The following is a 23628-nucleotide window of genomic DNA, read 5'->3' as shown; positions in this document are numbered from 1 at the left end:
TCCTTTCCAAACCAGACTGTAAGCATTTTGATGACCCACGCTAATTGTTCCCCTTCCCCAGAGGTTACCTGGTTTAACTGAGAATTCCTGTTGGGGCTGAGGCCTAGGTAAATAAACTAATCTCTCTGGCTTGTTTCTTTATCTAAAATGAGAATTAGATGAGATAATCTCTAAAATCGCTTCTTTTACCTTCTTTTCTATCTGCCCACAGCATCAACAGGTCATAGCAGGTGCTCAGAAGTGTTCCCTAGATTTATTTGTTGCATAATTTGGTATGAATGCACCAAGGCCTTGTCTTAATCCCATCTCTTCTCAGACACAAATGTGTGCAGATGTGTGTGTTTATACATGTGTTATATGACTTCAGAGCTCGGTGACTATGGGACCCTAGGGATCTCACTTTCCTTAGAGAGTTGGTGACCTTGAGTCATTTCTATTATCTCAAAGTTGTGATTTTTATTTCCAACTGATGTCAGTCCCTTCTTAATGGCTGGGCAAACATTTCAGTTTCCTTGATTGGCTGAGAATTGAGAGGGAGCCTCCTTTCTCTGACACTCTGGGTTCTAGCGTAGGTGGGAGTTTACTGGAGGCTGGGGCCAAATCTGAAAGGCTGAATCTCTTCACTGGGCAAGTGGATGCTCGGGTTCAAATCAACAAATCTATAATGAGGGTTTACTGGTGCTATGAGAAATCCTAAGCAGGATGACATGATCTTCTAACTTCATATTAATTCGGTTGGAGAGGCAAAGCATAAATTCATAAAAGATAACATAACAGGACAAGACAATTTAATAATCACCCCAAGGCAGTGGTTTGTGGTCAAATGAAGTGTTTATAAAATGAGTCCAGAGAATGAAGAGAAGTGTGAACAAGAGGTCCCAGATCTAGGGCCATGGTATTTGGAGCCTAGACATGCCCGGACAGGCAGTGTCTCCACGTAAGTACTCACCTGGAGTTTATGAGCTGACGGCGAAGTACACAAAGACTTCTGTTTGGGGGGAGGAGGGGAAGAGAAGATCAATTGCTAAGTACAGGGACTGTTTATGACGGGGAGGCATAATAATACACAAAACAAATTAGGAACATCAACAAAAGCTACCTTTAACCTTTATTCTCAATCATCTTCCTTGAAACTAACAGGTAGGTACTCACAGAAGGATGTCTCAGACTTATTCTGAGGAAGGGCTATTACTGACTCTCCAAAATCTTACCAGTAGCAGAGCAAGACGCCTGGATGGGTTGGAGCTGCAAGGCAGGGCCTAGCAGAGGATCCGGAGTGGAGAGCAACCCGGATCCCTTTGTCGGTATAGTTAATTCGCATTTTCCACTGCCCACTATAGTTTCCCGGGCACTAAGACAGTGTCCCGAACACAGACCTTTAGTACCCTGCCTGGTGCAAACAGTCCTACAGGATGCAAAGACCCAAAATTGCCAATTCCACTTTCCAAGACCTTTCAACCACCGGGCGTTTTCAGAGCTACATGCCTGGCACATAAACGTTAACTCCCTTCTTCGCTTTCCCCATTTGCCCCCGGGGAACTCTAACCCCACAACGCTAATTCTCTAACATTCCCTCCACCTCCCAAGAGCGCCGCTTTCCCTAAATGGGCCTGACCGTGGTTCTCTGCAGCTCCGCTTCAGTTCCGGTCAGCAGGCGCCTTCTGAAGGCCTACTACGTGCGGGACTGGCGGGCCTCCCAGGCCCAGAGCGTCCTGTCCTTCGTTTCCCAGTGACCTGGCCAGGAGGCAGAACCTCTAGAAGGGAGACAGGATGGGCACAGCTGTGCGCGGCTTCTCTCCCTCTCTACCGCACCTCGGGCTCTTGGGAAGCGAGCCCGACCTTTCCTCCGCTTTGTCCCCTCTGCAGCCCCGAAGGCTACACACGCAGGCGCCCCGCTCACACCTGCTGCCCCACGCGGAAGGGAGCGGAGCGAAGCCGGGCGCGAGAGCAGGAGCGAGGCCCGCCGCGCCCGGGCTGCCCAGGCTTTCCGGATCTGACCCCTCCTCGCGGGCCTCCCTCCCCCCGGCGCCCCTGGGGGCGGAACGCGCGGGGCCACCGGGGCGGCGGGCCCCGGTCCTGGGTGCGCGTCGCGGCAGCGCGGGCCGCCGGCCGGGCCCAGGCCTCCCGCGTCCCCCGGCGCCCCCTCCCGGGAGGCGGGTCCTGGGGGCGGGCCGGGCCCCTGCCGCGCGCCGCGCAGCCCCGGCGCCCGGAGCCCCGCGCCCGCCGCCCTGCCGCCCCGCAGCAGGCGCCCGGCCGGCCGGGAGGTGGTGCTCGCCTCCCCGCGCTCGGGCCCGCGCGTTGCCGGGCAGCGGCTCCGAGGCTCCGAAGGGGGCGGAGCGACGAGGCCGGCGTGCGGCTGGCGGCCCCTGTCCGCGGTTCCGGCCCCCGGCCCGCCCCCGCCTCGCCGGCCTCCCTCCGCGCGGTGCGCGGCGCCCCGTCCCAGCCGCAGCCGCAGCGGCCGCCCCGCCCGGGCCCGAAAGCGCGGAGCCGCGAGGCCGGGCCGGGGCGCCGGCCGGGACTGCCGGGGGCGCGGCGCCGACGCCGAGGCGCGGCCATGGAGGGGAAGCCCCGCGCCGGGGTCGCGCTGGTCCCGGGGCCGAGCGGCCGCGGGCCTTCCGCCCGCCGCGCCCGCCGCCCGGGGCTGCTGCTCCCCGGCCTCTGGCTGCTGCTGCTGGCCCGGCCGGCCTCGTGCGCCCCAGGTAAGCACCGCGGAGACCTCCGGCCGCGACCCTGCCTTCCTTTAATGCTGTTATTTTCAAAATCCAGCTTTCCCCGCCCGTCCTCTTTTATTCTCCACCGCTCCCTCGCCCTCCTTTCTTGAGATGCTTTTCTATTCTTTTGGGCCCAGCGAATAAAGGCACGGAGAAAATAAAGCGAAAAAGCAAGCGGATTCTGGCCAATCTTGCTTAAGGTCTGCAAAGCTATCCTGTTATCCACGGAGCCCGAGGCGGGTCTGGTGGCTTCATCTCCGAATGTGCCTTTATTTTCCCTGCTGAATGCAAGCACTCGAATTGTATTTGTGCATGGCTATGTGAATGTGGTGTATCAGATGTTTGGGAATACGTACTTTATTGTTGGGACGAAGGGGCACTTTCGGTGTGTGTGCTTTAAAACAGTATTGCTTTACTCTGCGTGGCCCTGTGTCCCCCAGATGCGGGCAGGCTGTCCGTGTACCCCAGTGCACCAGGACACAAAGAACATTCAAAGAATATCTCTTGGAAAGCACGCTGGCCATGGATCTTTCCAGGGAAATAGCTATTGCTATTATTTCTGCAGAGGCATTAGTACAATAGAGTGTGAAAATATTGTGATTCTTAAGTGTCAGGGCATGAAAGGAGTAAGGGTTGTTTTATAATAGAGGCAGTTTACTGATTGTTCGTCAGCATGGAATTAAGAGGCATGATTTATGAAGAAGCATGTGGGCGGGTTTTGTTGTTGAGGAAATGATTTAATTCCTATTGCTTCTCTGAAATGTTTATTTGTCCACCCTGAGCATACACACAGGATGGTCTGGAAACCATCTCTGAGCTGACACGCTGCAAGCCAGTGATTGCCCCAGCACACACACTTGACCACTTCAGGGGCAGAGAAGGAAAGGTAGAATGAGCAGCTCTGGGTGGAGAGCTGCTGCACACCGAACAAAAACAGAAATCCATGGAAGCTCCTCCAAATCCTCCTTTCTCATGGGAGCAGGGCCAAAGGACTTCCCAGTGGCTTGGGAAGGAAATGGAACACATTTGAAGGTGGCCCTTGGACCTCGCTGTCGGAATTATAACCAGTGCCACGTAGGGGATGGTACAGAAGAAGCATAGGAAGGGACTTCAGGGGTCATAGAATGGAACCACTCCTCTCACTAAAGAAGAAAGTGACACAGAGAAGTGACTTGCCAAAGGTCACAGGCTAGTTGGTGCCAAGTCATCACTTTTTATTCTCCCTACTGCCCTGACCTGTAGACTTACACATGCCTGAGGCCTCCACGGAGATTCCCCAGAGCCGGGTGGAACCCTGCTTGAGGGAGCCACGCCAGAGCTGGGGGTGACAGAATGGGTCTTTTGCAGGCAGTACACAGAGAGGGCAAACAACTTTGCCTAACCTAGCACCTCAGGTCTCAGTCCTACTCTCTGCGTGTTCCAGCCTCTTGTCCAGAAGAGAGGAGACTCCGGGCTTCCGGTAAGAAGAGCTAATCATGACCAGTGCTCTGGGCTTTAGTTAACAAGGAAAGCCCATCTGATACTAGTGGATTCATCTGCTGTGGGACAGGGCTGCTCATCGTGTCCGTTTACTGAGTGCCTCCTGTGTGCCAGGTGCTGCGTTTTAATCCATGATCCAATCACGTTATGAGTTAGGCATCATAATCCCCATTTTACAGATGAGGAGACTAAGGCTTCAGGAGTTTAGGTTGGTTGGATTCCAAACTCTATGCATTTAACCTCTGTACAGCTTTCCCATGTGAATGTGGCCACCTGGATATACTGCAGGTGATGTGGAGAATATAAGCATTTATTTTTTTATTTTTATTTTTTAATTTTTTTGGAAGACCAGCCCTGAGCTAACATCTGCCAATCCTCCTCTTTTTGCTTGAGGAAGACTGGCCCTGGGCTAACATCCGTGCCCATCTTCCTCCACTTTATATGGGACGCTGCCACAGCATGGCCTGACAAGAGGTGTGTCAGTGCCCGCCCTGGATCCAAACCAGTGAACACCGGGCCGCCACAGCGGAGCACGTGCACCTAACCGCTTGCGCCACTGGGCCGGCCCCTAAGCATTTTTTTTGATACATTTAAAATCAATAGGGCCGGCCCCATGGCTTAGCGGTTAAGTGCGCGGGCTGTGCTGCTGGCAGCCGGGTTGGGATGCGCCGGGATCCCGCTTCTCCCGCCGTGCTGAGGCCGCGTCCCACATACAGCAACTAGAAGGATGTGCAGCTATGACGTACAACTATCTACTGGGGCTTTGGGGGGAATAAAAAATCAATAGTGGAGCTGTTTGTACTGTCCCTCCATAGCTCTCTCTTCTTTAGAAGGCCATTCCTTCTTCCCCTCAACCCCCAATACGAATATTCAACCTGGAGACGTGAAATTAATTATTTTCTGCTCTAGAGCTGACATCGCAGAAGCAGAGGCTTCATCCTTTCTCTGGTTTGTGTATGGGGCTCCTCTGGTTCGCACAGCTGCTTCTAGGCTGAGTAATAGAATAGGAACGGAAGAAGTGGAGGACACGGCACCCATCCTCAAGGATCCAGTTGGAAACACAAAGCAGTGCGTAAGCAAGCGCAGACTCTGCAGGCGCTGTTCACGGGCAAGAAAGGCAGTGAGTGAAAGGGTTCCTCAGGGACGACCTCTCAGCAGTGGCCCCTGATCCACTTCTTGAAGGCTGTGAGGAGCGATGTTGGTGGAGGGTGGCTTCCTGATGTAGGATACCTGGGCATGGGGAGTGCTGGTTGATCTTGGAAGAGGCTGTGTTTCAGTTGTTTAGTCCACGTTTCCTCTGTGTGCCGCTAGGACCCTTTGGCCCCCAGTCCTGAGTGTTGCATTTTCGCGATCAGTGGGGATGGGGCAGCTTTGCTGAACCCTGCCCTGGAGGTTCTCTTTCTAAAGAGTAAGCGCTGTTAGTGGGAAAATGGCACGTCTTAATCCTGGTTTGGATTTCCTGGGTTAGGCAGCAGTCTGCTGTGGCTGTCTGAAAACAATCTCCTTCAGCAGGTTTCTCTTTCCTTGTTAATTTTTGTTAAATGCAGTCCCCTTTTTATTTAAATTTCTGTGTTTTATTTACTTCTTGTCTATTTCTATTTCATTCAGCATTTCCAATGTGCCGTTTTATGCTTGTTTGTTTAAACATTTATAAGTTTGGTCTTGACTGTTCACTGTTGTGGAAACAACTTGTAATACTTTGGACTTGCTTCTGAGTGTAGTGCCTTTAGGAGCTCCTACATCCACAGTATAAAAAGAAAGAATTGTGCCCCATTTCTGCATCTTACTCAGGGATGTCTTTCTTAAAATAATAGTTATTATGAAATTGATAATTTTGCAGAGAATTTGGAAATTACTGGAAGGTATGGAAAACAGGTACCCATGTATGGAATCCCACAACCCATAGATGACACTGTAAATAGTTTTCTTTGCTTTGTTTAAATTTATTTATTTTTCCCCCAAAGCCCCAGTAGATAGTTGTATGTCATAGTTGCACATCCTTCTAGTTGCTGTATGTGGGACACGGTCTCAGCATGGCCAGAGAAGCGGTTCCTCAGTGCGGCCCGGGATCCGAACCCGGGATCGGAACCCGGGCCGCCAGCAGTGGAGCACGTGCACTTAACCGCTAAGCCACGGGGCCGGCCCTTTGCTTTGTTAACATTACAAAAATGAAAATGGAATTATATGCACACTTGTATTTACAACTTTTTTTACTCAGTATTTAACTTAAGCGTTTCCCTATTCATTAAATATTGTTTGAAAACACAATTTTCCATCCTAATAATTTTCTTAATTATTCTTTTATTATTTCCAGCTTTTTTGGCTGTTGTAAATAATGCTGTGATGAATAGCTATGTAGCTAAGGTTTTGTCTATATTTCTTTGTGTGTTTTTTTTTTGTTGTTGGTATACATTTCTAGAAGAGAAATTAGAATGTAATTTAAATCTAAGGCCCACAAGGCTGGATCTTTGCAAGTTTTGTTCAGTGTGCTGGGTGCCTAAGAGGTGCCCAGGAAGTGGTTGTTGAATGAATCAACGTTTTATACAAAGCTGTAATGCTGAAATAAACCCCAGCAGTTTATGCAGTTGCCTGTTTCACTTCATCATCACTAGCATTGAATAGTATTTTTAAAACCCTTGTTAAATAAATTTGTAATACATTGCTTTAATTTTTTATTACTTTTGAGTTGAATATTTTCTGTTTATTTTGTATTTGTATTATGTGAATTTTCTCTGGGTTTTTGCTCATTTATCTGTTGTGGTGTATATATATTTAAATCTTTGTTTATATTTTAAGGATAGCAACCATTTTTTCTCCTATTTGTTGCATTTTCGTCCTTCTGCTGGATTTTTAAAAATTTTATATAATTTTGAAATTCAGAAGCTTTTGATTACTTTGATTAGCAAAATCTGCCGTTTTGTTTTTCTTTTTGTAATTTTTTTCATTGCATTTATGCTTATGGCATGTTAAATTTTTATCTTAATGTGCTGTTTTATTGTTAGCCATTTTGAGGTGAATGTTATACTTTTCGGGTGGTTTAGTATCCTGTAAACAAAGACTTAGATAAATATTTCAAAAGTGTGATCCCTAGACCTCCTGTGTCAACATCACTTGGGGATCTAGGGGTGCTTGTTAAGAATTTAGATTTCTAGGGCTCCCCCTTGACCTACATTAGAATTTTTGGTGGTGGCGCCTGGGAATCTTCATTTTTAACAAGTTCACAGCTGACTTTTAGTTACTTTAAACTTTGGAACCACTGATCAGATACTATAAACCCAGTAACTGAAAATTAATAGCATTTTGGAAATATACCACTTGATATCTTGCAGTTGTCTTTTCACTGTTAGAACAATTGATTTAAAATCGTGACATTGAAACTGTTTTTTGTTATGTCGCGTTTGCTTGGTTTTCTTCGGGTTGGGAGTCGACGGGCTTAGAGGACTTCATTTTAAATTCTCACTCCTGGCCACTCAGGAACAGCTGCTGCAGCCTTTGTCAGGAAATGCCTCACTTAATCCTGAAAACAGAACCCGCCCAGGGAGTTGTTAAAAGTCACCAGGGACCTGGGAGCCACAGGTTTTCTATCAGTGCCCTGGGTGCCAGAGGCAGCTAATTACTGTAATTATAATTACACTAGGTTGATCTTTCCAGATAGGAAGATGCTGTTCTAACTGATCTAATGTGTTTCCAAGTTGTGACCACCCACCTTTCGTCTGCGGCTCACAGTGACACGATTTCTTTCATGTGCTTGGGTAGCATGATTTGTTGGAAAGCACATTGAACTGCGAGTTAGCAAACCCGAGTGTGCTCTTTTCTGCTGATAACTTGCTTTGTGACTGCAGACACGTTACCTTGTCCTGGGTTTCTTCATCAGCGTAAGAAGAGGGTCGCTGAGATTATCTCCAAATTCCTTTTCAGCTCTTGTATTTCGAGTCCACATGTTGGATACTTTGGAATGCGCTTGTTATAGACAGCAACTGTTCTGTTTCTGTTGAATATATGTGAGTGTCAGTGTCTCACCGTCCTGTAGATGTTCTAGCCCAGTGACCTGCTGAAGGCAGTTCACTCTTACCATTGCATCCAATTCTTTTTAAAAAATCCTCCTCTGCTCTTCCTTCCTGCATCCCCGCCCCCAGGACACAGACTTTGCTCTCTCTCATTCTTTCTCTTTGTCTCTTCCTCTTTTCCGTCTTTGTTGATAATGCTTTAGCTATGCTAGTGCTGTGGCTTATAGCTTCAGGCATTGCTTCTCCTCATTAGTGAAAATCTAACCTTGCTACTGAAAGTGTGGTCTGCAGACCTGCAGCATCCTCACCATCTAATAGCTTGTTAGAAATGCAGGATCTCAGGTGCCACCCCAAACCTTCTGAGTCAGAATCTGCATTTCGCAGGATCCTTAGGTGGTTTCGCACACACACTTGAAGTTTGAGAAGCACTGGGCTCTGGTAATGCCTCTGGGAGTAAGTGGTGTTGGATCCCTGGGGCCTGAGTCAGCCCAGACTATTCTGGAGCAAATCTAGATCTTCAGAGACCTTGAGATACGCCTGCCTTTGGAACTGAATCTGTGTGAGTAGTGCACAAGAGCCCTATTCCATTTGACCAGGCAACTTCAGAACAGACTGATTCTTTAGACCCGCCCTGATTCATAACCTATTCATTCATTACAGACATTTGGCTGGTTGTTAAAATACCGAAATACTACCATCCCAGCTGGTGAATAGCTGCTATACTGAGCATCGCCCACACCCCAAGTGCCTTGGGCCTCCATGCCCTCCCTCAGGACTCTTCTCCCAGGTCCCCCCATCCCCCCCACAACCTCCGCAAGATCCAGCAACTGAAGGATTAATGTGCAGCATAGCAGGAACCTCAGGACTCTGCTTTAGAACAGCACCCCTTCTGATTGGCCAGTGCTCATGCCCCACCTGCTGTTAAGTGTGTTGAGTATTGCCAGTACATTTAGTCATTCATCCATCCCAGATCCAGCACTTAAAAAAAAAATTTGTTAAATGGATGCATTTGATGGTAGTTGAAGTTATGGACCTTGAAGACCCTACTGAGGGAGAGCGTGTAGAGTTGGAAGAGAAGAAGGCCAAGGACAGAGGCCCGGGAAACTAACATTAAGGATAGGAGAAGAGAAAGAGGAGCCCACAAGGGAAGCTGACTGTCATGGCAAAATAGTGTCGTGAAGGCCACGGGAGGAGGAGAGAGTTTTTATATAGGTGAGGGACCCATCATGTGCAATGCTACTACACTGAACTGTTTCTCAAAGGATGGTGTGAGGGCCGCCTGATCAGAATCATCTGGGGTTCTCGTTAAAAACCCAGTCTCATGGTCAGGCTAGACCTACTGAAATAGGTGATGCCTGAGGTTTTGTAGTTTTAGCGTGTTCACTAAGCTCGTCAAATGATTCTGATGCATGGTGAGGTTTTAGTTACCCCTGTAACTTAATGGTGGCATGTGGTTGATGGAGGTTTAAAAACATGTTATAGACTTGATCGTGTTTATAGGCTTCAAGGAAGAATCAGTAAAGGTACAATGGTTGAAAATTTAAGAAAGTAGATGTAAGTGAAGGATAATTCACCAAAAGTGAGGATGTTCATGTGGGCAGGCAGGCTCACCATAAGGAGGGTTGGGGAGAAATAATATTGGGAGAAGGACTCAGAGGGGACTGGTGGAAGGTTGGGAGTAAAGTCTAAGGTGATGGGAGAGATTCGTAGAGATGCCAGTGCACATGCGATGTGATTTTGTCCTGTAGCGTCTGATATTCCAAGTGTGGCCAGGGAAAGGTGGGCGATTGGCTTGAGTCAGGCTTGTGAATCGTAGAGCAGGTGTGGTGAAGAGCCAAGGGGACTTGAGGGATCTGGCAGGACGTGGTCTGGATGATGCGGTATGGAATCTAGGCTGGACGAGGAAGGAAGTGAAGCAGTGGATGGCGCAGTGGGTGAAGGACTGAGAAAGGGGGTCCAGATGAGATCCCACAACAAATATATTAGCAGTAAAGTGGGGAGAGGGCTAGAGGGATTGGTGGTGTTGGCATTTAAGGATTCAGAAGTGGATCAACTCTGGTTTTGGTCTTCGTTAATGACCCGGGGTAGGGTGTAGCTGTGGGAGTCAGTTGTCGAAGTGGAATGTGGACAAAGGCTTTTGGGTGAGTAATCTCTGGGTGTTGAATTTGCCAAGAGTGCAGTGGAGAGGGCTGTGAGCTGGGCACGGAATCCTCAGTGAATGAAGGGAAGTGACCAGATGACGGTGCAGGATAGGGGAGGAAGTATCTGTCCTGTCCACTCTTCTCTACCATCACCGCTGCCACTGTCCTTGTTCAGGCTCCCATCATCTTTTCTCCGAGTTACTGACACGGCCTCTGCCTTTACTCTGCTCCATCCAGTTCATCCTCCACCTTCAGCCGGAGCGTCCTTTTAGAAACAAATCTGGTCGTGTCACTTCCTTCTTGCTTTAACATCTGTGGTGGCTCCCCATGGTTTTCCTGGAACTCCCAGTCTCAGCCTGTGCCCTCAGGTACCAAGTTTATTTATTTACTTATTCCCCCCAAAGCCCCAGGAGATGGTTGTATGTCACAGCTGCACATCCTTCTAGTTGCTGTATGTGGGACGCCGCCTCAGCATGGCCGGACAAGCGGTGCGTCGATGCGCGCCCAGGATCCCAACCCGGGCCGCCGGCAGCGGAGCGCGCGCACTTAACCGCTAAGCCACAGGGCCGGCCCTGAGATGATCTTTTGAGAAGAGGGCAAGCCTGGGTGGAGTTGGGCGCTTGCGAAAATACAACTGATTTCCAGAGGAAATTGAGAAGAGGTGAATGAGCGAATTGCAGGCAGGGGCAGGGGCCCAGTAGAGGTTGGAAGGCCAGTCTTGGGAGCAGGCCAGGTGGGTGCTCTCTGCTCGACCCTCCAGCAGCAGTGGGTGGCCCAGAGCCGTGGTGGAAGATAAGCAGGGGACAGCGTTCCTGAGTTGTCATTTGGAAACCCTCCTTGCTGCTTTCTTTGTTCTCTTGTCTCTTGTCTGGGCCTGTGGAAGGAACCCTTCATGGCTGTCATTTTGGGTGCTAGGATTAACTTTGGAGCCAGAAAGCCTGAAGGGCTGCTTTAAAACGCTGGGTAGGGGCCGGCCGCGTGGCTTAGAGGTTAAATGCGCGCGCGCTCCGCTCGCTGCTGGCGGCCCGGGTTCGGAACCCTGGGCACGCACCGCTGCACCGCTTCTCCGGCGATGCTGAGGCCATGTCCCACATACGGCAACTAGAAGGATGTGCAGCTATGACATACAACTATCTACTGGGGCTTTGGGGAGAAAAAAAAAAAAAGGAGGAGGACTGGCAATAGATGTTAGCTCAGAACCGGTCTTCCTCAGCAGAAAGAGGAGGATTAGCACGGATGTTAGCTCAGGGCTGATCTTCCTCACCAAAAAAAAAAAAAAAAATGCTGGGTAAATACTGCTGGGGAGCTTTCAAAGGGGGGAGCCCCAAGCTCCAACAGAACAAACCATCTCCTGGAGCCAGCTTCTAGGGGAACTTGGGCACAGCCCAGGAGACAGCTGTGAACTGGGGTCGGGGTTGGGGGTGGGAGTCTCTAGCCCTTTGCTACTGCTGGTGTGGGCCATGGATCAGCAGCATCAGCAGCACCCGGGAGCTTGTTAGAAAGGCAGAATCTCAGGTCCTGTCCCAGGTCTCCTGAATCTACCCTTTAAGATCATCTCCTGGGGATTTGTATGCACGCTGAGGTTTGAGAAGCTCTGGCCTAGGCAGTGTCTCACTGAGGTTGGGTGCATTTCAAAGATTTTTGGTTGTTACCTAATTAGTGGGGAGTCTTCAATTGGTAAAAATCCAACGGAGATTTCAAGTTGATTGGGAAAACTGAGGGAAAGAGCAGTAGCAGGTTCAGAGCTGAGCTGGGGTCGGGCTGGACGTGCAACTGAGAGAACTGCTACCGCTCCGTGTTTCCCTATAGGGCCGGAGCCAGTTTGGAAGCCTTTTGTCCAGTCCCCGATTTCCCTGCATTGATCTCGGTAGGGGTCAGGGCCGGTGACTACCAAGGGTTACAGAAGCACCTGGAGATAGTTGAAGCAAACAGGTGTTGAAACTGAGGTGGAGGTGAAAGCAACCCAAGTGGCCATCAACAGATGAATGGATGAACAGAATGTGGTATATCCATACAATGGAATATCATTCCTTCTTAGAAGGAAATTCTGATACATGTTACACATGGATGAACCTTGACATTATGCTAAGTGAAATAATCCAGACATAAAAAGACAAATAGTATATGATTCTACTTGTACGAGGCACCTAGAGTTGTCAGAATCATGGAGACAAGAAGTAGAATGGTTCTTGCCAGGGGCTGAGGGGAGGTGGGGATGGGGAGTTAGTGTTTAATGGTACAGAGTTTCACTTTTGCAAGATGAGGAGTTCTGGAGATTGGTTGCACAACGATGTGAATGTACTTAACACTAAGCTATAAACTTAGAAATGGTTAATATGGTAAGTTTTATGTGTTTTTTTTTTTAACCACAATTATAAAAAAACCCAAAGCGAGGCTGGGTGGGAACTAGCTGGTTGAGTAGTAGGAGTGAACCGTTTGTCAGAGCCGGGAGCTGCAGTGGTCTGGGGGCAGGGCAGGAGCACACGACAGGTGCTTGCCGTGGGGACAGGTGCTTGCCGTGGGAACAGGCATGCTGAGGCGGGTGGCAGGCTGGGGTGGAAGGGCTTCTGCAGGCCAGCAGAGGCCAGATCTGGACGGGGGCGAGTCAGTGGCTGGCGCCTAGGACAGCAGTCACAATCCCTGCATTTGCCTCTGTGGCACCAGCAAGGATCACCAGGCCTCTCTACCTCAGGACTGCTTCACCTCAGCGCTCACCTCACCCCTCACCTCACCTTTCCCTTCTCACCTCACACCTCACCTCACCTTTCCCTTCTCACCTCACCCCTCACCTCACCTTTCCCCTCTCACCTTACCCCTCACTTCTCACCTCACCTTTCCCTTCTCACCTCACCCCTCACTCTCACCTCACCTTTCACCTCACCCTTTACCTCTCAGCTCGTCTCTCACCTCACCTTACCCCACCCCACCTCGTCTCACCTCACCTCTCCATCCTTGCATTGTTGAGTGTTTTTCTCCTGGATAGCTGTTTGAAGGAGGGTGGCTTGGGGGACTGGGCTGGGGAGGGGCCCTCTAGGAACGGATTGGAGTTTTCAACCTGGGCCTGAATAGAGGCTGAATAGAGTCTTAGGAGTTGAAAACATCAGATTCTTCTTCCTAGGCCTTGGAGTTGGGCTTTTAAATATTTTTTTGCATTTTCAGGATTACAATAGCTTTCTTCTATTTTTTTCTAATTATAAAAATATGTGTTCATTGCAATAATTTGTACTTACTGTTCCCTCTGCTAGAACATTCTTATCTGAGATATTATCTGCATGGTTTACTACGCCCCTTCCTTCAGGTCTTTGCTCAAATCTCACGTAATCAGAGGCCTTCTCTAACCGTGTTTTAAGAAAACACCACCTCCTCCGTAATTCCTTGTTCCTGACGCTGCTTTATTTTTCTCCATGGCCTTATCACCGTCTTATATATGTCTGTTTATCCTCTGTCTCCCTCCACTCGGTAAGCTCCGTCAGGGCAGACTTGATCTGTGTTGCTCCGTGGTGTTGGTTCGTTTATTCAGCAAATCTTTCTTGAGTGCCTACTCTGTGCAGGCACTGTGCTGGGCCCTTGGGATACGTCAGGGAACAAAGTTAGTTATGTCGCGTGTTACTAGGTGATAAGTGCCATGAAGAAATGGAGCAGATAAAGGGCTTGGGAGTGAGGAATTGACGTTTTAATCCGGGTGGTTAGGGAGGCCTCACTGAGAAGGTGACTGTATTTGTTTGCTGGGCTGCCATAACAAAGTGCCACAAACCGAATGGCTTAAACAAAAGTTTGTTGTCACATAGTTCTGGAGGCTCAAGGTCCCAGATCAAGGTCAGCAGGGCCGTGCTCCCTCCGAGGCGCTGGGGAGAGACCTCTTCCAGACCTCTCTCCTAGCTTCTGAGCCCTTGGCTTGTGGCAGCGTGACTCCGGTCTTCATGTGGCATTCTCCCTGTGTGCCTGTCTGTGTTCAAATTTCCCCTTTTTGTAGGGACAGTCATATTGGATAAGGGGCCCACCCTACTTCAGTATGACCTCATCTTAAGTAATGACATCTGCACTGACCCTGTTTCCAAATAAAGTCACATTCTTGGGTACTGGGGGTCAGGACTTCAACATATCAGTTTCGGGGGGACGTGGTTCAACCTGTAACAGTGACATTTAATCTAAGGTTTGAAGGAGGCAAAGGAGCGAGCCAAGCAGGTATTTGGGGGCCAGTGTTCCCAGCAGATGAAGTAGCCCGGGTAGAGGCGGGAGTGTGCCTGGTGTTGGGGGGTGGGGAGGAGGCCCGTGTGCCGAAAGCAGAGAGGGTGGGCCAGGGGGAGGAGGAGGCAACAGGGGCTCAGGTGTGAGAGGAGGCGGGGGCTGGGCATGGAGCATCGTAGGCCAGCAGATGGACTTTGGCATTACTGCAGTTAAAAGTGGGAAGCAGTTGGACGGTTTTAAGCAGAGGAGTGAGGTGAAGAGGCTTGCAAATGTAAAATTTATTGCACATTAAATGAATTCAGATGGTACAAAAAGATGTAAGTTAGAAGTGAAAATCACCCCAATCCCACCACTCAGAGATAATCACCATGACATTTTCGTGTTTCTCCTTTCAGACTTTTTTCCCGCACATGTACACAAGTTAATGGTATCATATTCTACATGTTGTTTGCTGACTTGCTTTTTTCACTTCACACTTTATCAGAGAGTCTTTACGTTGTCAGGAAGTACAGATCCACATCATGATCTTATTCCATGCTGCGAATGTTCTATACTTTATTTAACCGGTTCTCTGTTGATGGATAATTATATTGCTTTCAACTTTTGCCGTGATAAAAAACGATGCCACGAGCATCTTTGTACATCTGTCTTTACACACTTTTCTAATTATTTCCATAGGATAAATTCCCAGAAATAGAATTGCTGGACTAGGCAGTATTCATATATTAAATTTTGATGTATATTGCCAAATTGCTTTCTAGAAAGGTTGAAGCAATCTGCATCCTCTCTAGCAATGAATCAGAGTGCCAGTTTTTCTTCCACCCTCCATAGTACAGACTATTACCAATCTTTATTATCTTTGCCAAACTCATAGGTAAAAAATCTCTCCCTTAATCGCCTTTCTTTGATTGTGAATTAGCATTTGGGCCTTTGATGGGGGCCCCTTTTGCACTCTTTTCTCTGGTTCTCTCCTGCAGAAATCTCAGGGCTGACCTGGGAATAGTAATAATACCCGACAATTACAGAGTGCTGGTGATGTGCCAAACATTGTGCTAGGCCCTTTGTATCTTGTTTAATCTATGCAGCTGCTCTATGAAGTAGGCACTGTTGTTATCCCCATTTTACAGATGAGGAAGATAAAGATTAGAGATGTTCACTAATTTACTCAAGGTCATACATCTAGTAAGAATAATCTCAACCCTGGGGATTAGTGGAGGTGCATCCCCAGCCAGGATTTCCTTTGCTCTGGGTCCATGTGAGAGAATGACTGACTCTATGATCTCCACCTCTCACAGGCTCTGCTTGCTTGGTAGAGTGAACTCTGAGGATAGAGAGCTGCAGTCAGAGCCATTGCGGCTCCTGGCCGTCCCCCTGCCTATGTCAGAAGCCCTGGCTGTGAAGGCATGCCTAAGACCTGACACACAGAAGGTGCTCACCAAATAGTGGTTAAGAGAAATGAAGGAAGCAGGCTTTTGAAAGCTACAATATTGTGTGGAGATACCATTTTGTTTATTTCAGCAGATTAAAAATTAAAAATTTTAACAACAAAAAATTTCAGAAAGTTAAAATTTATATTATGAGCCTATATTCCATATCTTCCAGTACAGAGGATAATATTTTTCTTAAGACCAAGTGACATTATCTTACTGCATTTCCTCTCTTATCATGTCCTGGATTATAACCTTGTGGTTTTGATAATATTTCTACTTTGTTTTGACTATACCTGTTTTTTCTGTGGTTTGTTTCTGATGGAAATGTGTGGTTGTAATACATCCTCTTGTTAATAAATTGGTGTTATCCACTACTTTAAAATCACTTTCTCATTAATTGTGAAATTTTGGTGGAAGGAAGTTGATGCCTTAAATACCTTGTTCAGAACTCAGCCAGTGGGGGTGGGCCTGGTGGTGTAGTGGTTAAGTTCACGTGCTCTGCTTTGGCGGCCTGGTGTTTACAGATTTGGAACCCTGGGTGTAGCGCTCATCAAGCCATGCTGTGTTGGCATCCCACATACAAAATAGAAGAAGATGGGCACAGATGTTAGCTCAGGGCTAATCTTCCTCAGCAAAAAGAGGAAGATTGGCAACAGATGTTAGTTAGCTCAGGAGCCAGTCTTCCTCACAAAAACCAAAAAACCCAACCAGTGCGTCCAGCTGTCCTATTTCTATTGTTTTATATGCCCCATTGAGCCTTTTTAGTTCTTCATAAAATACAGTGTATTAACACCTTGAGTTCTTGCCTGGATCGGGTGTTAAAGTTTAAGCTTCTAAATAATTTCCAGAAGTCTTAGGCCTGAAACTATTCTGTTTTTTTCATCACAGTTTATGTTGACTTTACTCATTGACAGCCTTCGAGTTCCTCTTGTCCTTCTTCCAATTCAGAGTTCAACTCCCCATAAGAGGAAAACAACATATTCTTGTAGAATATGTATTCTCTCAGGCAGGATAAACTAGTTGTGCTGCAGAAACCCCCATCAGTGGATGTCAACTTGTGGCTTCTGACTCCACCATGCCGATCTTCCCCTTTATCTTTTTCCTGCACCTGTTGAATTTTGTCTGGTTCTGGAAATTTTGCTTACCTGGATCCTGTGTTTTCTTCTTCCATCTTTGTCTTGGGTTTTCCAGCGATAGAATGCGGATAGACTCATTGTGTGGAGCTCTCATTCACTCATGCATGCATACATTATTCAGCTAACATTTTTTGAGCACTCACTACCATGTGCTGAGTGCCATGCTGGACGTTGGGATGCTAAGATAAATATGGCAGTCAGTCATGGCCTTCAAGGAACTCAGTCCAGTAGGAGACATAGTCCTATACATAAATAACCATCCAACAGTGTGCTAAGTGCTATAATAGAGGACTGCAGTGGTGATACAAAGAAGGCAGTAACCAGTGGTAGATGTAGGATCGAATAACTGTGTGGGATATTTTGTTTTAATATGAGATGTAAGATGGAGCATTCTTTTAGTGCTGAAGGGGAGCATTGTTTCAGGTATCTATTGTTGCATAACAAATCACTCAAAATTGAATGGCTTAAAACAATAATGATATATTATTTCTCATGATTCCTTGGGCCAGGAATTTGGACAGAGCTCAGATGGGCGATTCTTCTGCTCTATGTAGCCTTGACTGAGGTCACTCACTTGGCTGCATGTGGTTGGCATTGGGCCTGGGCTGGAAAGTCCAAGAGGATTTCACTTATGTGTCTAGTGTCTTGGTGCTCCTTCACATACCCTCCCTCTCTCTTCTCATGTGACTATCTTGGGCTTCCTTAAAACATAGTGGTCTCAGGGTAGGAGGAGTTCGTGTTTGGCAGCAGCCTTCCAAGAGGGATGAAGCAGAAGCTGCCAGTTCTCTTACGATCCTGGGCTTGAAAGTTTCCCAGAGAAGGAACCAGATGTTGCCTCTGCTGCATTCTGTTGGTCAGGGCAAGTCACAAGGCCAGCCCAGATTCAAGGTGTGCGAGGGAATAGGAGCTATCCATTGATGGATAGAATAGCATACACTCATGAATTGATGGTGGTCTTCTTTGGAGATTATCTATCACAAGCACAAAATAGATGAAGATAATGGAGAGAAAGATACAATTACTGGAGCAAGTTCTCAGAGGAGGCAGGAATAAATGATAACAATAGGCATTATAATAGCTAACTAACATTTAATGTGCACTACCATATGCCAGGCGTTCTTCGAGGCACTCAACGTGTATTAACTGTGTTAATTTATTTAGTCCTGACAACTCTGTCAGGTACAGTTATTAGCTCCATTTTACAGATGAGGAAACTAATGTACAAGGAGATGAAGTAACTTGCCTTAGGTCACACAGCTAGTAAGTGGGAGAGGAGAGATTCAAACTCTAGGGCATCCTCGGACAGGAAGAATGGTGCCTCTTGCACTGAGACAGGTGAGAAGGAGGGAGTGGTGGGTGCAGGTAGGGGGTGCTGCAGATGAGGGGTGGGAGGATGGTGCTGTTGAGGAAGTTAATATCTGACCACCTCTTTTTTCGCTTTGATGGTGGTATGGTCATCACTTAACTGCCATGTGACAGGAGCAGGTTGGGCTCCATGATAAAAGTGGTTTATAGCTATAGTATCTGAGGATCTCAGCAGAAGGAGTAGAGCAGGAAGCTATAGCGGGATTGTTGAGTGGCCGGGGGCTCACGGAGGTGAGGGCTGTTCGTGTGCAGCAGCCCCCTCCCTTGGTCCTGTGGGGGTTTCTGCAGCAGGGTTTGTCAGTAGAGAAGATGCATCACGGGGCCGATCCCAAAGCGGCTCTCTCAGCCCATGATAAAAATCTAATAGATCTGTGTTCTCTCCAGCTGCTGTGATTGCCTCAGTCTCACAAGATTTCTCTGATAGCTCTCAAAAAGCAGCATTTCCATCACAGATTTGAAAAGAAGAGCGCCAAGCATCCCCCTGCATTGACCCTACATGTTTTTTGACCTTTAATTGGGTGCCTATTCAAGATACCCTTCAAGTGCCAAGCATTAAGTCTTCAGACTATTCCTAGGACAACTTGGAGTGGGATTTTATCCACCCACTGTGCCCCTAGAAGAGACCCCACTCTTTTTTGATGGGCTAACAGATGTGGGCAGTGACTGTCACCTGGATCAAAGTGAGAAGCAGATGGCTCCTGCTCTTCAGGCCATGCTGATGGACTGCAAGGGGCCTGCCTGTCTGTCCACAGAGCCGCACAGGGAGAGGTCATGAAGGTGTTGAGAGAGAGACTGCATTTTGTGCCCCATGCATCCCTTTTATTTTATTTTATTTTTGTGAGGAAGATTAGCCCTGAGCTAACAGCCGATGCCAATCCTCCTCTTTTTGCTGAGGAAGACTGGCCCTGGGCTAACATCCGTGTCCATCTTCCTCTACTTTATATGGGACGCCGCTACAGCATGGCTTGATAAGTGGTGCCTCGGTGCGCAACCGGGATCCGAACCTGCCAACCCTGGGCCGCCACAGTGGAGCGTGCGCACTTAACCGCTGTGCCACGGGCCGGCCCCCCGATCCATCACTTTTAATTGCTCATGTTACGTGGGCTCTGGAGTGCTCCTGCCATTTCCTAGCACTCTTATCATTTATGTTCTTAGAGACTTTGATTCACAGGAGTATATCTTCATAATAGTTTGATTTCTTTGGAAAGTCCAGAGGGCACCTGCACATGTCTCTCTAGTCCTACAGCACCTTAGAGAGCATTTCTTCAGAAAAGCACGTTCAATATGGAAGCAACAGCTTTACTGCCGGGAGGCTCTAGATCAGCTCCTGTGAGGTGGTTGCCGTTGCAGCTTGGGCTCCAGCCTGGCTGACTGGGGGGTTCAGCCCTTTGCTGGTGTTTGAGACATTTTAGTGTGTGTTTTTTGACACATCATTTGCATAATATCTCCTAAACCACAGAGATCCAAGGGATAAATTCTGTTTCTCCTGGACCCCAGTGGCCCAATCAGCCATTGACCAATTGAGGTTGGGACATCACTTTAATTTATGCTTTGATTCACCCTCTCTGGATTAACTTTTGTGCTGTAAGCTGAAGCCTCTAACCCGACCAGATCTTATCTATGTCAGGAGACCAGCAGTTTTCTCTATCTTTGCCCTCTAGTCCTGAGAACTGACCCGATACAACATGCCATGACATTTGGAGTTGAAAATGGTTAGTCCTTGAGACTAGTGTTTAAAGAAGGCTCATATCTGACTCAGAGGCACAGTTCCCTGCACACTTGCTCTGTGATCATCACAAGTCAGGTTGGCCTCATACCTTTGACCCAGCAGTTCAGCTCTTAGGAATTTACCAAGTTACAACTCTTTGATAGTAAAATTTACATAAATTTATAAAGAGATTTGTTAATGGATCCTAAGCAAGAAAAAAATAATGTCTCTAACTTGACATGAATTTAAATAAATCTTATTTTGCAATCAAACTTTCAAGACATATTTCATGCTAAAATAATTAATAACCAACATCAGGGTTAAAAATGATCATAATGATTACATTTTCTCCATTTACAAAATCTAGGTTCTAATTGCAGGCTTTTTGTGGGAAATAAATATAAAGACCTTTTGCCCTGTGCATTTTGGGCCTCTCCACCATAAACCCCCACTTCCTGTTTCCCATGGTGGGAACCTGTTAGAGTCATCTTTTATTCCACAGTGCCCAACAGAGTGTCTTGTACTAGTAGATGAATGAGTGAATGAGTGGATGAATGGTACTTTTTCTAGTTGTCCATGATCATGATTTGTGGTAGTTTTTAGTTTTGATGGTTAATTGCTGAGAGGGAATGAATTAATATACATTGAGGTTTTATAATACTATTAAGGTGGTTTGGTTAAAAAATTATGCATTCGAACTTTTGGCCATAGTGCAAAACCAAATCTGTATTTCTCTAATAGTGTAACTTGTACACCTGCCTGGACAGGAGCAGTTTCTGAGCCATACCACATTGTTTGGGTCGTGTTGGATTGTTGCCGAGTGGTCCAGAAGCGTCTGTTGTCCACGTTAGTTAGGGGTTGCTAGGCAGGAGCCAGCTCTCTCTGGACCTGGGAGAGGAAGAGTAGCTGATGTGGGACAGTGGAGCAGCAATAAACTGAACCGAGGAGAGAGAAATACAATTTTAAACAATCCCAGGCAAAGCTTTCATCATGGGAAGTGTGTGATAGGTTGTAAAATAGTTCCTGAATCATAGAACTTTACAGCTGGGAAGTTATAAATATTCATATATATGTCAATTTCTACTTCTGTGGCCCTGACAGGATGCCCGAGGGCCTGCACCTTCAGGATCCAGGCTGTAGAGTTGGAGACTGTCCTTCGGGGCATAGCCAACAGGATGAATTCAGCCTTTTTATTATCCTCTTGAGATTCAAATTCTGGAGAGAGAGCCTGGGGCTTAGCATAGGTACCCATTCCTTGGCCAGGAGAGAATCGGCATCATGGGTGACACACGTACCTAATCATGTGCCGTGGTGGAGGGAGTGTTCCCCAAAGCCGGCCTGGGGAGTGGGTGCCAGGGAGGCTGAAACCACAGATGTCCACTCCCGTGGCCTGCATGTGAGTCACATGCCCACTTATGGGCAGCACGTCTTTTCACCTGTGTTCACACAGATGGGTACACATAATCATAGATAAACATGCACATGTAACTAGAGGAATCATAGATAAACATGCACATGTAACACTCATGCAAAGATGAGGAAAGGCAGAAGTATGTATGAGTAGATATTTCTGCAGACAAATACAAAATATGCAGACACATGAGTATGTAAAGAAGCATTGTGTGTACAAGTATATAGGTTAATAGCAGTATATACAGAGATGCACGTATAGATAGATATGTACATGGGAATACATGTATAAATATAAATTCATGAGTACATGCCCACAGCAAAGTGTGCTTGGAGAGAAAATGAGCAGAAGAAGGAAGGCTGAGTAGTTAGAGGGTGGATAAAAGAGAGAATAGAGGGCCAATAGAGATAAGGAGGGGACAGCAAGTGATGTGGGACGTGAATTGAGTCCAGAGTTACATGCTTTAACAAAGTAGTTGGCTAAGATTTATAATCTGAATTTGGATTTCTGCTGGTGTTCTTCTTCATAGGCCTCGTTCCCCTTTCCTTGTCAGTATATTCACTGATCAAGTTCATTTGATCAGAGGACAATGTGATGCCACAGATGGCAATGTCCCTGGTTTGTTCAGTCTTCATTTTCCTTGATCTGACTGTATTGGACCAGCCTCTTACCCCCTCTCCTGCTTCATTTGCTGCCTCTCCTCTCACCACACTGCCCTGGCCATGTGGTCGTGGTCCATCAGGGGAACCATATTGAGTTCCTTTGTACCTCTGTGCTTTTATAATTTTATTTATTTATTTATTTTTTCCCCTGAAGCCCCAGTAGATAGTTGTATGTCATAGTTGCACATCCTTCTAGTTGCTGTATGTGGGACACGGCCTCAGCATGGCCGGAGAAGCGGTACGTTGGTGTGCGCCCGGGATCCGAACCCGGCCGCCAGAGGCAGAGCACGCGCACTTAACCGCTAAGCCACCGGGCCGGCCCAGTACCTCTGTGCTTTTACATCTGCTCTTCCTTCTGCTTGGATGCTCTCTCCGCCTCATTCCCCTGATTCTGCTCCTCCCTCAAAATCTCAGCCCAGACATCCCCTTCTCCAGGAAGCCTTCCAGAAATCTCAGAATGGTTTAGACATCATTTGTCCATGTGCTCCCCTATTATAGCACTGACTACTCTCCTGTGATTGTTTTTTCCTAGATCAGATGCTTCCCTGGGGGCAGAGATGGTGTATTATTCAACTTTATATCCTCACCACCTAGCACCATGCCTGGCCTGCAATAAACATGCGTTGAATCGTCAAATGGATGATTGAAGAAAAGAGTGATTCTATGAATGAATGAATGCTTGTATGAACGATTGAATTCACCAGAATAAATAATGACTCAGTGAGTTTGGTACCCTGGACTCATAAGCTGCTTCATAAGGCTGGGCTTCCTTTGATCTTTCACTGCTCTTTGCCTGCTGCCTCCTCCTGAATTGTAGCTCTGCACTCTTTTTCATACCTACTTTTCTTTCTTGAAGATCTTTAATTTTATTTATTTATTTATTTTTCCCCCAAAGCCCCAGCGGATAGTTGTATATCACAGTTGCACATCCTTCCAGTTGCTGTATGTGGGACGCGGCCTCAGCATGGCGGGACGAGTGGTGCGTCAGCGCGCGCCCGGGATCCGGCCCGGACCGCCAGCAGCAGAGCGTGCGCACTTAACCGCCAAGCCACGGGGCCGGCCCTCTTTCTTGAAGATCTTAATCAGTCCCCTCCATGTGGTTGAACCTCAAAACTGCATCTTCTTAACTTAAACCCCTGTAGATGATTGACTGTCATTTTAAACTCAGTGCTATCGATGTCTGAGTTCCCTGCATGACGATTCCTTCTCTGTTGGGGTAAGAAAGGTTTATTTGTCTGATGATAAATAATACTCATTTATATCTACTTTGGAAAATATTGAAATATATTTAGAAGAAAGTAAACATCTTTATTTTTACCACCTAACAATAACTATTTCATAAACAGTTTGATATGCATCTTTCTAGCCTTTAAAAAAATGTACAGGGCCG

At 47.2% G+C, this 23628-nt stretch overlaps 1 protein-coding gene across 2 annotated transcripts in view; it reads left to right on the top strand.

Annotated features, from left to right (window-relative positions):
• The first annotated feature begins 2244 nt into the window (after window positions 1–2244).
• Window positions 2245–23628, top strand: part of KIAA1549 (KIAA1549 ortholog) — a 146798-nt gene continuing 125414 nt past the window's right edge. The window contains exon 1 of one of the 2 annotated variants that reach the window (XM_058531062.1): window positions 2245–2699. In XM_058531062.1, the coding sequence (XP_058387045.1) occupies window positions 2555–2699 (145 nt within the window). In that variant the 5' untranslated portion in view covers window positions 2245–2554. The remainder of the gene's footprint in view (window positions 2700–23628) is intronic. The other variant, XM_058531070.1, reaches the window with a different exon arrangement.

Source organism: Diceros bicornis, chromosome 3, assembly GCF_020826845.1.
Source record: "Diceros bicornis minor isolate mBicDic1 chromosome 3, mDicBic1.mat.cur, whole genome shotgun sequence".
Lineage (NCBI taxonomy): Eukaryota > Metazoa > Chordata > Mammalia > Perissodactyla > Rhinocerotidae > Diceros > Diceros bicornis.
The sequence above is the reverse complement of the archived record's forward strand: the minus strand, read 5'-3'. Positions and strand labels throughout refer to the sequence as shown.